The sequence below is a fragment of the Pteropus medius genome, unplaced genomic scaffold, assembly GCF_902729225.1.
Source record: "Pteropus medius unplaced genomic scaffold, Ma_sr-lr_union100, whole genome shotgun sequence".
Taxonomy (NCBI): domain Eukaryota; kingdom Metazoa; phylum Chordata; class Mammalia; order Chiroptera; family Pteropodidae; genus Pteropus; species Pteropus medius.
Window position 1 is genome coordinate 16,863,747 of NW_024349799.1, and position 12,553 is coordinate 16,876,299.

At 52.5% G+C, this 12,553-nt stretch overlaps 1 protein-coding gene across 1 annotated transcript in view; it reads right to left on the minus strand.

Annotated features, from left to right (window-relative positions):
* The window catches only part of ITGAE (integrin subunit alpha E), a 57,780-nt gene that overhangs the window by 25,273 nt on the left and 19,954 nt on the right, over window positions 1-12,553 (minus strand). Inside the window, exons 3-16 of the mRNA XM_039886394.1 lie at window positions 9,733-9,824; window positions 8,401-8,468; window positions 7,927-8,044; window positions 7,552-7,686; window positions 7,046-7,161; window positions 6,294-6,445; window positions 5,378-5,531; window positions 4,618-4,768; window positions 4,057-4,124; window positions 3,182-3,317; window positions 2,513-2,655; window positions 2,008-2,148; window positions 1,146-1,370; window positions 4-134 (exon numbers count right to left, since the gene is read on the minus strand). Coding sequence (XP_039742328.1) covers window positions 4-134; window positions 1,146-1,370; window positions 2,008-2,148; window positions 2,513-2,655; window positions 3,182-3,317; window positions 4,057-4,124; window positions 4,618-4,768; window positions 5,378-5,531; window positions 6,294-6,445; window positions 7,046-7,161; window positions 7,552-7,686; window positions 7,927-8,044; window positions 8,401-8,468; window positions 9,733-9,824 — 1,830 coding nt within the window. The remainder of the gene's footprint in view (window positions 1-3; window positions 135-1,145; window positions 1,371-2,007; window positions 2,149-2,512; window positions 2,656-3,181; window positions 3,318-4,056; window positions 4,125-4,617; window positions 4,769-5,377; window positions 5,532-6,293; window positions 6,446-7,045; window positions 7,162-7,551; window positions 7,687-7,926; window positions 8,045-8,400; window positions 8,469-9,732; window positions 9,825-12,553) is intronic.

Sequence of the window (12,553 nt, forward strand, 5' to 3'; positions counted from 1 at the left end):
TACCGTAGCACTGTCGCCCGGCCCAGAGTGCCCACGGTGATGTCAGCAAGGCCGTCGCCACTAAAATCTAAGCCACCATCCACAGATATGCCAAAGTAGTGGAGTCCTGGGGCCACCGATGAGGCACTGATCCGCTGTGGAGGAGGGAATAGGGAGTCTTTTTGGTTTTATTCAAATCAGCAGATCAGCCTCGGTCCCCACCCCAGGGAGCCCTCAATTTAGAAACTAGAAAGAGCAGAGCAAGGTCTCCCAAGGAAGGTGGCATTAGAACGGAGCCTTGAAGAGCATGTAGGACTTAACAAGGGAGATGAGGAAAGCCAGGAATGGGACAGAACACGGTGGCTGAGGAAACAGCCAGGGGCCAGTTGGAGTGGGAACGGGAGGACAGTCTGGTGCAAGGAGGCTTGATGTGGGGCTGGGGTATAGGGTGGGCATGTCTAATGAGACACTGGGTGAAGATGGGAAGGAAGGGGAAGGGGCAAGGGTGGTGGAGATGGAGAAGAAGGGCTGGGTTAGGAGAGGTAGAATTGTTAGGACATGGGGGCTGACAGGCTGTGCTGGGTGTCAGCTGTCTGGGATTATTCCAGGTTTCTGGGAGGGGGGGAGCGGGCAGAGAAGTCGCAGGTCTGGGGAAAAGAAGATGCTTTCGGTTGGGCAGGGTCGGAATGAGATGTCTCGGGGCTATCCAGGTGAGGTGCTGAGGAGGCAGCTGGACACCCGGAACTAAACCTTAGGAGAGAAATGAGCTGGAGGTGGGTAAAAGTGCCCATAAAAGATGTAGATTAGGAGGTTGGCAATGGAGTCTGGGGGATGAGAGTTAAGGCATGGAGGGTTGGGTGGGGAACAAGAGCCAGAAAAGGAACAGAAAGAGAGGAAAGAGGATCTGAGGCAGGTCAGGAATGCCAAAGGGGGAAAATACAGGTCAGGGAAGTGGCTGGATCTTGCCACAACCTCCCACCCCCACTTGAAGTGTCTGTGTGAGGCAGATCCTCCCACCGGCCTGAGTGACTTCTGCCCTTCGTTGGGCACTCCCAGCCCCCTGGGATTGTCTGGCACTTAGGAATGGAGCTGACTTGGGGCTCAGGACATCACATCTGAGGAGATCAGAGCCCCAGAATAGAGGCAGGAGAGAGCCCTGTAGTCACCTGAGAGGGACTGGTAGAGAGGCCGTCCCAGTGTCCGTTGTAAATGTACACGCTGCCAAAGCTGGAGCCATCATCTGCCCCAGAGCCCTCCAGGGGGGCCCCGATGGCCACATCTGTGAGCTTATCCTGACTGATATCCCCCACTGTTGCCATGGCAAAACCAAATCGGGCATTAGTGAACCTGGGGTGCCCACTCAGCATGTGTGCCAAGGAGAAGGAGCCATCCTGCAAAGCAAACAGGCAGCTCAGCCCTCAAGACGGGGATGTAAGACGCCCACTTCATTCCCACCCCAGGAGCCATGCTCACTGGACTGGATCCTCCAGCAGGGACTCTGAGGCTCAGAAAAGGCAAGGGACCTTCCCAAGGTCACATAGTGAGCAAGTGGTAAAGCTGGAGTCCTCCCACCATGTCATTCACGACTAGAGCCTGCCTTCTCTTCTCCCACAGTTAGGGCACTGGACTGGCAATTGGGAGGCCTGGGTTCTAGTCTCGGCTCTATCCCATACTTGCTATGTAAACTTGAACAAGATTCAACATCATTGAGCCTGAGCTTCCTCATCTGTAAAGTGGGAGTGACAGCTACGTCCCATAATTACTAAAGAAACAAGTGAGATCATAGACAAAACATGTTTTGTCAACCATGCAGTTATTTGGGATGTCATCGCTATCAATATGAGATGATGGGGTGGGGAAAGTGAGAAAGTGGGATATGCCCCATCTGGCTGCCATCCACCCTGAGTACCTCCCCATCACTGCCCTCTGGTGCAAGGCAGAGCCAGGGCACTTCCAGCCTCCATCATCTCCACACCAGGCTAAGTAGCCACAACCCCAGCAAGCTTGCAAAGAAGGAGACTCTCCCACCTGCTTATTCAGACGGTATACATAGACTCTGCCTTCCTGTCCGTGAATGTGGTAAAATGGAGCAGCCACCAGCAAGAAGTCTGTGATTCCATCCATGTTGATGTCCACAGGGCACAGCTCAGAGCCAAAATAGGACCCCATCTACAGCCAGGAGGAACTCAGCTCACAGGGAGTACTGGGAGGTCCCCTCCTCCACCCCTCAGCAAGGCTAGACCCCTGCTCCTGCTCTTCTTGAGCCAGCAAATTTGGGTCATTTCAGATCAGTCTGTTCACCAGAGTAACACAGGAGACTGGGTGGGCACCCTGATCTCCCATAATGGGGAAACCACTGGCAATCAGACATGCAAAGCCAGGGCAGAGGCACTGAGCTGTGCCTGAGTTCTGCCTAGTTTGGGTCCTCAATCCACTGGGTACCCTGGAGCCCATCCATCCTTTTTCCTCTGGGGCCTCTGGATCCCCCACTTGTAATAATGGAGGAGTCCCATGGTCCTTCCCCAGCAGGTACCTGCTCTCCCTCCAGCACTGGCATGAAGTTGGTCTCTCTGCCCTCCTTCTGGAGCTCAAACACAGCCCCACGCTGCTTGTGCCGTGGAGCCCCTGCCATATAGGTGACGCCACAGGTCTTATGCAGCACAGCCACTGAGTAACCTGGGGGAGGGATGTGGTTGTGATGGGGAGCTCCCTCTGGGCCACTCCTTTGGCCCCCCAACTTCCCAGCCAGGCCTTAAAAGTGGCCTGGGCAGGAGGGCAAAATAGGAGACTGTCTTTTTCATCTTCTTTAAAATTGGCATCAGGGAGCACTCCCATTTTCCCACTGTTGCTGATCACACACATGTGCCCCATCACACAGATGTGGTCTACACACATCATCATATTTACAGCTTCACTCAGAAAATACTCATTCACACACCCACTACACGAGGACCAAGGTGAGGTCCTGTCTTCCCTAAGTAGCCACCCAGGGCCACCCTGAGAATCGGGTACTGAGCAGGCCCTGTCCTCCAGGAGGCCCTAATTTTCAGCATCAGGGACCCTAACCAGGGCCCATCCCTCAGTCTGTGCGACCGATCAGAGCCATTCCCAACCAGGAAGCCTAGTGAAGCCTGAAGTCCAGTTTCGGTGTCCCTGCTTAGGCCATGCCCTCACCTAGCTAGTTTCAAGGCCCTGCCCTCACCCAGGTAGCTGTGCTTTCCAGCCTTAGCGTCCACCGCTGTCTGGTTCAGGAAGTGGCCCCGGCGGCTGTGAATGTCATAGAGCAACGCGCCCCCTGACCAGTCAAAGGCCCCGACAGCACCGAGCAGCACCTTCCCCTGCAGAAGGATAGGAGGTCATCTGAGAGGGAGGAACCCCGGGACAGCCACATAGGCCTTAGGTCTACCAGCCAGCACAGTGAACTTTGATGAGGAAAAGGGGTGTCCAGTGGCCCCTTTCCCATCTGGCCAGCAAAGCAAGAGGAAGGCGAGATGGCAAATACTGGGTTCCTGCCTTGTACCCATGACCCTGTCAGAGAAGCCGACCCTCTAGTACTAACAACCCCCAGAGCAGAAAAGCGAACTCGGGGCCCAAGTGTGGAGCATTAAAAGAGATATGACTGAGAAGACAGTGCTCATCTCCTTCTCTGCAGGTTGCCCAGCCTGAGCCTGGCATACAAGTCCCACCTGGTTTGAGTGACGGGGCTTATCATGCTTCTACCATGCACAAGGGCTGTGTCCTCACTATGCCTGTATCTCAGCCCATCTGTGGGAACAGTGCCTCTAGTGGGGAGAAGTACGCAACTTGGCTGCCAAGCTGATCCAGGCCAAAACCTGTGTTACTAGTCTGTATTAAGAACTGCTCAATCCTTGAGCACACAGAACAAGACAACCGCTCATAATAAATATAGCCATTCTTTTGTCTACCTCGGAAGTCCAGAGTAGGGTGAGCAAGCAGAAGTGTTTTCCTTTATTCTAAAGAGGCTCTTTCATAGGCATCAGAGGTCCTTGAGTCCCAGGGTATTGCTGGGACCCCGTCTCTATAGCAAGCCTGCCTGGTGCTGAGTCAGCCACGTACCTCATCCAGGATCTGGGCACTGAACCCAACCTGTGCCAGCTGGTAGTGAAGGGCCTCTCCCACCGTGCCTGGAAGCCAAGAAGCCCAGTGAGACACTGCTGTGAGCAAAGTGAAGGAAGAAACCAAGCCAGGGAAGGGTCCAGCCTGGCCTTGCTCCCAGAGAGAGCCAGATTCCGTGTGATGGGATGAGCACCAAGCCAAGAGTAGAGATATGGGTCCTGTTTTAGCAGCTACTGGCAGAGGGCTTAGGCAGTTCCTTCCCTCTTTTGGGGCCTCAGTTTCCTCATCTGTGAACTCCTGGGGGCAGGAACCATGCTCTAGTCATCCTTTTTTATCCAGCACTAGGTCAGTTCATCAGAGCTTCATGGAAATTCAAGGAAGTGAGGAGGGCTGGGGATATTGTTGCCTTATTAGAGATGGAACAGCTGAAGGTCAGATTGGTGACAGGAGTTGCCCAGAGTGCCACATGGCAGTAGGACAAGGGTGGGGCTTGAGCACAGGGCTTCCTATTGAATGCTGAGGGGACAGACACAGGGTGGCCAGGGCCCCTAGAGCCCTCACCTTCCATACGAACGATGCTTTGCTGCAGTTGGTTCAGCAGCCCATCCAGTGCTGTGTAGTTGGTCACCTTGAAGGCATGGGTCTCACTGGGGGCCGAGGCAATCAGCTTCAGTTCCTTCTCAGTCTTAGCCTTCTTAAATGCATCTCCCACCTGCACAGAGGCCCCAGGTCAATAGGGTGGAACCGTGGGGGCTGGCTGGTTCCCAAGCCCAGAGGGCTCTACAGGCCCAGGGAGAGCACTGAGCCCTGCCACCTGGCCTTCAGGTCCTTTATCACCTGCCTCTTTCTTTCCTTGTTCCTTGTTCTCCCCACCACATACTCTGGGCTCCAGTTTTACCAATCTACACGTGTTTTCCTGAACACACCAGGCCTCTTCTCACCTCTGCACACACTGTTCCCTCTGCCTGCAGAACCCTTCCCACCTCCCCGTGCCCTAGGCCAGCTACTCCTGTTTGTCCTCTAAGACTCAGCTCAGCACCATCTCCTTCAAGACCCCTGCCCTGTTGTCCTTCCTGTGGGCTCCTAGAGTGTCCACTGCTCTCCTCATCACTGCTGGGCAAGTGAGCTGTGGCTAGCCTTCTGTGGGAAGACCTGTTTGGGGTGCAAGTGGTGAACAGGACATGGGGACTGGGAGAAGTCTGTGAGTTTTTGTGAACAGCACAGAGTTTGGGTAAGCTGCTGACAGGAGCCCCCAAAACCCTGTCTCCTCCCCACCCAGGCTATACAGGGTCAGAAGACGCCCCCTGCCCCTGGCTCTTACCCCAATGGCAAAGCGCTCGACATCCTGCATCTTTGGAGAGTTGATGACAGTCGTGAGGTTGAGGGGGTCTTCAAATATGTCCCCATCAGTGAGCACCACCATGACCTTGGATGCCTTGTTGCTGGAGCCATGGCTTGGCGTGAAGATGTTGTCCCTAAGTAGGTGAGAGTAAAAGAAGGGAAAACTTTGCCAGAGGGATGGCTGAGCTTGGGGAGATTTTATTCACAGATCTGTTTTAGGATTGGGGAGAATTAAGGAGCCCTCACAGGGGAACGAAAGCCCAGAAAAAGCAGGGCTGGGTGGAGGAAGGGCTGCAACACAGGTGTTCTTGCCCCATACCTGCTCCCAGTAGGAAAGTGCTGGACAGCACAAGTCTATTCCTTGTGCATATGTGTAAGAATAATAATGACATGAATAACAGTGGCTAATATTTACATAGCACTTACGTGCCAGGCACTGCTGTAAGCACAGCACAGAGTTTAAACCATTTAATCCTCACAAAATCATAGAAGGCAAGTGCTATGATTATTTTTATTTTTTAAAATGAGAAAATTGAAACACAGAAGGTTAGGCAGCTTGCCCAAGTTCTCAAAAGTACAAACTGGAGTTGAAATGTGGACCCAGGCAGCCTGGCCACTGAGCCCAGCCCTGTCAGCACTGTGCTTTACTTCCACTCACAAGAGGATTCTTTGGAAGATTTTTTGGAGGACTAAACTGCGGTGTCATCCATCAACTAAAGCTGGATTGAAAGCTCTCACATTCCTCTCTTAGCCAAGGAAGAGCTAGAACCCTGATCCTCTCCTCTTCATGGTTCTGTCCAGCACCTCTCCAGGCATGATGCTGCAGAGCCTCTGGTCAGGGCCATGAGCTGGCACCCAGTAGGTGCTCAGGTAATTCCCACTGCCCTCACACTCACAGGACATGCTGCATGGCAGAGGCAGTCTTCGTGACATTCCCCACTTGAGTGATGTTCTGGACTCTGGCAAGGGAGGCCACCACATCCTGGCTGTATCGAAGGTCAAACTCAGTCTGGATCTTTGCCCCGTACTGCACCAGGGCAAAGCTGCACTGGAGAGAAGGGCCGAGGGGGAGAGGAGGTTGGCAGAGTCGCCGTGCCCAAGGCCCTTGAATGGTCCCCTCTAGAAGCAGTGGAAGAATCCACTCACTCCTCATCTCAGGCAGGAAGAGTTGCTAAATTTCTAAGCAAGCAGGGGTGGAGGATGGTGTAAGCTCCTAGTGAATCACAGACTTCTCTCTGAATCCATGTCCTGTGGAGTCCCATCCCATTCATATTGACCACATGACTCGCTTTGGCAATGGAGCATCAGCAAATGGGATACAACCAGAGACATGAAAAGGGCTGGCGTGCATTGGGTGTTGCCCTCTTGGAATGTTGCAGCCATGGAAATGTTGAGCTGACCTGCTGGAGATACATGGCCAGACAAGTGAGGCCATCTTAGGCCCTCTAGTCCCAGTCAAGCAGCTAAATACCCACAGCTACAGGAAAAAAACTTTAGGCAAACCAGCAGAAGAACTGCCCAGCTGAGCCCAGCCCAAATAACTGACCCACAGAACTGTGAACAGATCCATGGTGGTTGTTTTGAGCTGGTTTGTTCACAGCAATCGATAGAAATAGACTGTGTGAATCTAGCTCCTAGAGAAACCCACCTCGAAGCACTTCTCATAGAAGTTCTTCATCATATTGGAGATAAAGTCTTTGGCTCTCTGGAAGTCCGGGGGATCGATGCTTCCTGAGCCGTCCAGGATGATGGCGATCTCAGTGCCTGGACCAGACAGGGAGCAGGTCAGGAATGGGCATGGAATCTGGGGCAGGAGTGAGGGCAGCACATCCTACCCTGTGGGGTACCCACCCCATTCAAGCCCCAAGCGCTCAGTTCAGGGAAGAAGTCGGTGAAGCTCCCGAGAGTGAAGCCTTTGTCTCAGAGGCTTGTGCCAGAACCTGCTCAACTCTGACTGTGTTTCACTCCCATCATTCCCACTCTCTGGGCCTCAGTTTCCCCACTGTAAGATTCAAGGGGACAGAGCTTGAACTGGCCAGGCCTGTAGAATCCAGACACTGCTCCCCATCTCCCAGAACTAGGCACACCTCACTCCCGGAGGTCGCTGGCCTAGGTGTCAGCTCTAATAGCCTCTGGGAGCAACCCAGGTCTCACCAGCTCCTTCTTCCTCCTCTTCTCCCTCCTCCATCTTCAGAGCCCGGCGCCGCCTGGCTGTATTCTCTGTGCTGCTTTTTTTGTTCCTGTAGCAATCTCCAGCATCCACGGGTGCCTCGGGATCCAGGAGATTTTCTTTAAAAATTACACATGGAAGAGCTCAGAGTCAGATAGCCTCCTTGTTCTCCTCTTTATTCTCTAGGCAAGCCCACACTTAGCTCTGCACTGGTTCCCGTCGCTGGGGGGACCTTGGCCTGCTTTGCCTTCTCTGGGCCTCTCTATCCCTTTGCATCTGCAGTAGGCTTGTGCCTTTTCTTGCAGACCCAGGGAGATCTCTTTAGAGTTGTCCAAAGCCAGTGAGTATCCAATCCTTACCGATGTTGGAGAAGGAGACTTGGGCCTGGGGACGAAGGTCGGGGGCCAGCAGGCTGCAGGTGCCTGTGAGCTCTGAGCTGAGGCTGTGGGGCCGCCGGGCCACCACTTGAATGCAGATCTGGGGGAGGGGGCAGAAAAGGAGGGAGTGAGCCTGGGTCACCCCCAGCCCACGCCCCCTAGTCACAGCCACCTAGAACCAAGTGTCTCAACCAGGCAGGGGACGCAGGAATAGCTTGTTCACCCCTCAGCAGGGGTAGGAGTAAGTGCCAAGGTCAGAGATGAGGTTAGCACCTAGGTCTGTGTGCTGGTCTCATGGGCAAAGCCACGGTCAGCCCTATTGTTGGCACCAGGGCGACAGCTGGGCTCGGCTCCAAGAATAACATACAAGTCAGAACTGGTATTAACACCAGTTTACCACAGGGGGCAGCTCCAGCCTCCCCGAGGCCCTCCAGCTACCCATCCATGCACACTCACCAAAACACCGTGGTGGTTCCGGACAACTGTCACTCCACGGTGCCTTCCCTTTGGGATGGGGACATGCTCTGAAACAGTTAAGCCCAGGTAAGGAGGGAGGGATGCAGGAAGGCAACCCTGTAGCCAAGGTCAGAGGAAACGGGGCCAACTTGGTCAGGGCCTCCTAAGGAAATGTTGATACAGAACAGTTTCTAGAAGCTTGATGGGGGCCCTTCAAGGACAAGCCTAGACTCAGTCAGGGAAAAGCACCTATTCCCCAGGCTCATTTAACGGCTCATTCAATAAATGCCCAGTGATGTCTGCTCCATGCCGGCCTTGTGCCAGATGGCAATGGGGATCTGGAAATAACTGAGACGTGGCGCTTTTCCTCCGGGACTCCCAGTCTTTGGGGGCAGGCAGGCAGAGAAGCTAGCTGGGGTGTATGTGCAGTGCTGGAGAGATGTGCAAGATGCTGAGGGACTGGTTCAACGGGCTCATGAACTCTCCACTCTCGAAGACCCGTCTCTGGGGGGTCTTACCACCCACAACCCCAGGGGCGGACGTGGTAGCCCCTTCCTCTCCATTCCCAATGTGGGCCCCAGGAGATGATCTCATTTTTGAGCCACTGGGTCACCCAGTCATCCTGCTCGCCCGTGTGCCCTGTGCAGCCTGTTCAACATAGTGTCTCTCACAGAGACAAGGCTTTTGCCTTAACACAGCCAAGGGGTCATCAGCAAATGTGTGCCTTGAGTTGGATTGGGTGGAATGAGTAGCGTTTGATTAATAAATGAATTTGGTCCATTTATTTGTTCATTCATTCAAACAGCATGTATTGAGCACCTAATATGTACCAGGTCCCATGGCAGACACTAGGGTGGCCTCAGTTAGACTGGGAGGGTAGCATTGGATTCCACTGAGATGTGACGAGTTGGAATAGGTTAGGTTTTGGAATCAAGTGAAGTTGAGTTTGCACCTATGGTGCTATCAATAACAGGTGCATGACTTAGTCATACTGGCAACCAAAGGACTTCTCTGAACTGTAGGTTCCTATTCTGTAAAGTGGTGTGGTTTAGGGGATTAAAAGTGAATGAAGAAGTACTTAGCATAATGAGCACTCAATACATTTTAGGTATTGTTTTTGTTGTTAGGACTGGGTCAGGAAAGGTAGGCTGGGAATTAGGGTTGGGTTGAGATGGGATTGAGCATGGATAGAAGGCAAGCTGTGGGTCGTGGTGGAGTCTATTGGGGCGGGGCTGGATTGGGGGGGCGGTGGTTGGAATGGTTTGGGCTTAGTGAGTGGGATTCCTAGAAAGGAGGTCCTGGGAGCATTTCCTGGAACTGAGCCTGACTTACCTACTGGTTGGCAAAGGATCTCATTCTGCGTGAGGATGCATTGATGCAGGGGCTCTGCTGTCCTGTTGGTCCTAGGGCTGGTGACCAGAAGCCTGAGTGGAAAAGTAGACAGCAAAATTGAGCCATTTGAGGATTCCTTTCTTCTCCCTCCCAGCCTAGGTGCAGTCTTCCCATTGCAGACCCACAGGCTCACAGGCTTCCTGTCTGGAAAACTGTGGAGAAAGCCCAGACCTGGGAAAGGCAGGCAGGCCCCCAGCCCAGAACGATGGACTCTGCATTAGGCGAAAGGCATTTACTCAGCCTCTACCTTTGCACAGCTCCAGGCAGGAAATGGTTAAATGCATCCCCTCTCCGCCTGCTGGCCCATCCTGACAAAGATGGGGTGATAGTGGTGATAAATAAAGACTCTGCTCTTTGGTTGTGATAGGGAGAACCAGGAAGCCACCGGCAGCACAGCTGGTTATGTTGGGGACAGTGATGCCAGAGAAGGCGGGGTGCCTGCCCTAGTATTTCCTGAGAAGAGCACGCTGGTGTCCCTGTCCTTATGAGTCAGTCAGAACTGGAGGTCTGGGGGAGGCAGGCGCATCAGCCTGATTAAGGCAGCCTCAGATGTGATGCCAAATGGCAAACTTTGCCCCCTCACCCCAAGCCCAGGGAGATAGCAGAGTCCAGTGTCAGCCCACACTGCCCAGGGAGGACTGGGCTGCTGGAGACAGGGAGTGAGCTTCCTGTCCTAGGGTTGTGAGGAGGGTATGCTGGGGAAGGGGCCCTGAGGCTGGACGTAGTAACAGCGAATAGTGCACCAAGTCCAAGGTCTTTATGCTGAGGGCAGCAGGAAGCACAAAGGACTTTATAAAGGGGAAGCACATGATTAGTCTCTGCTTTCAAAAGGTCACGATGTGGCTATGGTGGGCTGGGGAATAGGGGGACAGGAATGAGGTACTCTCTCTACTTCCTCAGCTCTCATTCCTCTACATTTTTTAAAATTATGAAATACATCCTTCACTTATATCCATGGTTTACAGAATAATAATGTCTATACCTGTGTGTAACCACCCTACCCCCAGCATAACCTGCCCCAAGCTGACTTCCACCCAAGGTCACCGGTGGTCCCTGTGTTGCCAAATCCAATGGACGCCTTTCTGTCTCATCTTCCTCCTCCTTTCAGCAGCTCTGGATGTAACTGACCATCTCCTCCTTAAAACACTTTCTTCTCGATTTCTTCCTACCTCTCTCATTGCTCTTTCTCAGAATCCTTTGTTGGCTCCTTCGTTGTCTGACTCCTAAATGTCACTGGAGTCCTCAGTCCTTGTTTTCCTTGCCAGCACACTCTTCCTAGTGATCCTCTCCAATCCTGTGGCTTCAATCCACCTATAAATGCTGAGATTCCCAACTTTACATCTGTAACCCTAGCATTCTTCCACCAGAAGTCAGCCCGGCCCAGCCGTGGAAAGCAGAATAATGCCGCCACCCCCACTCCCAGAGATGTTTGTGTCCTGATCTCCAGAACCTGTGACTGTGATACATTTTATGGTCAGCAATTTTGTGGGTTTGATTAAGTATCATGATATAGGGAAATTATCCTGGCTTATTGGGTGGGCCTTATAAAAGGAAAGCAGGAGGGTAAGAGTCAGAGAGAGATTTGAAGATGCTAACTGCTGATTTTTAAAGATGGATGAAGGGGCCACAAGCCAAGAAATGCTAGTGGCTTCTAGAAGCTAAAAAGGGTGAGAAAATGGATTCTCCCCTAGAGCCTAAAGATGGAACACATCCCTGCTGACACTGATTTTAGCTGAATAAGACTTCTGACCTACAGAACCGATAGATAATAAATTTGTATTGTTTTAAGGAACTAAATGCATGATTATTTGTTACAGCAGCAATAGGAAACTAATACAATAACCAACTGCCTATTGCCTAACAGATGTCTCAAACTTAGAATGTCCAAAGCAGAACTTGTGGTTTTGGCCTCCCAAACCTGTCCCCTTCCATCTTCCCCCAGTGATATATGGCACCGCCAACCACTGCATTCTAAAGTCCAAAGTCTGGGGGCATCCTTGATTCACCTTTTCACTCATTCTCTACATCGAATCCATCTGTAAACCCTGTTGGCTCTTCCTGCAAGTTATATCTAGAGAACATTTCTTCTCTCCTTTCCCCACCACCATCCTGGCCACCATCATCTCACCTGGTCTAGAGTAATAGCATCCTGACCATTATTGTTTTGTTTTTAAAATTTACTCTTGTAATTTATACCACGTCACTCCCCTTCTTCAGGAGCCTCCCGTGCACTTAGAAAAGGAGTCCCTAACCCTTGCTGCAGCTCACAGGGCCTTGGGTGACCGGCCCCTTCCTGCCTCTGAGACCGCTCCTCCCGCTCCTTTGATCTCCAAGCCCCACCTCCAGCTGGTGGGCTTCTGCTCCTCATCTGCCCCCAGCTCTTTCCCACCTCAGGCCCTTTGCCTCGCTGTGCCCACTGCCTGAAACCCTCACCTCCCGCTCCCCAAGGCTGGCTCATTCTCATCGCTCAGCCTCACTTAATTAACTGTCACATCCTCATAAGTGCTTTCTCCAACCAGCCCCACCTCACAACCCAGTTCCTCGGCTTTGAATCACCTTATTGTATTTCCTTCTCAAAACCTGTCACGTCTGATAGTATGTGTTTACATGTTTACATGCTCATTATCTGTCTTCCCCACAGACTGTAAGTTCCCCAAGGATCTTGTCTATCTTGTTTGCCATGTTATTCCCAGGACCTGAAACAGTGCCTGGCACAGAGCAGGGATTCAGGAAATATTTGTTGAGAGATGACTAAATGACA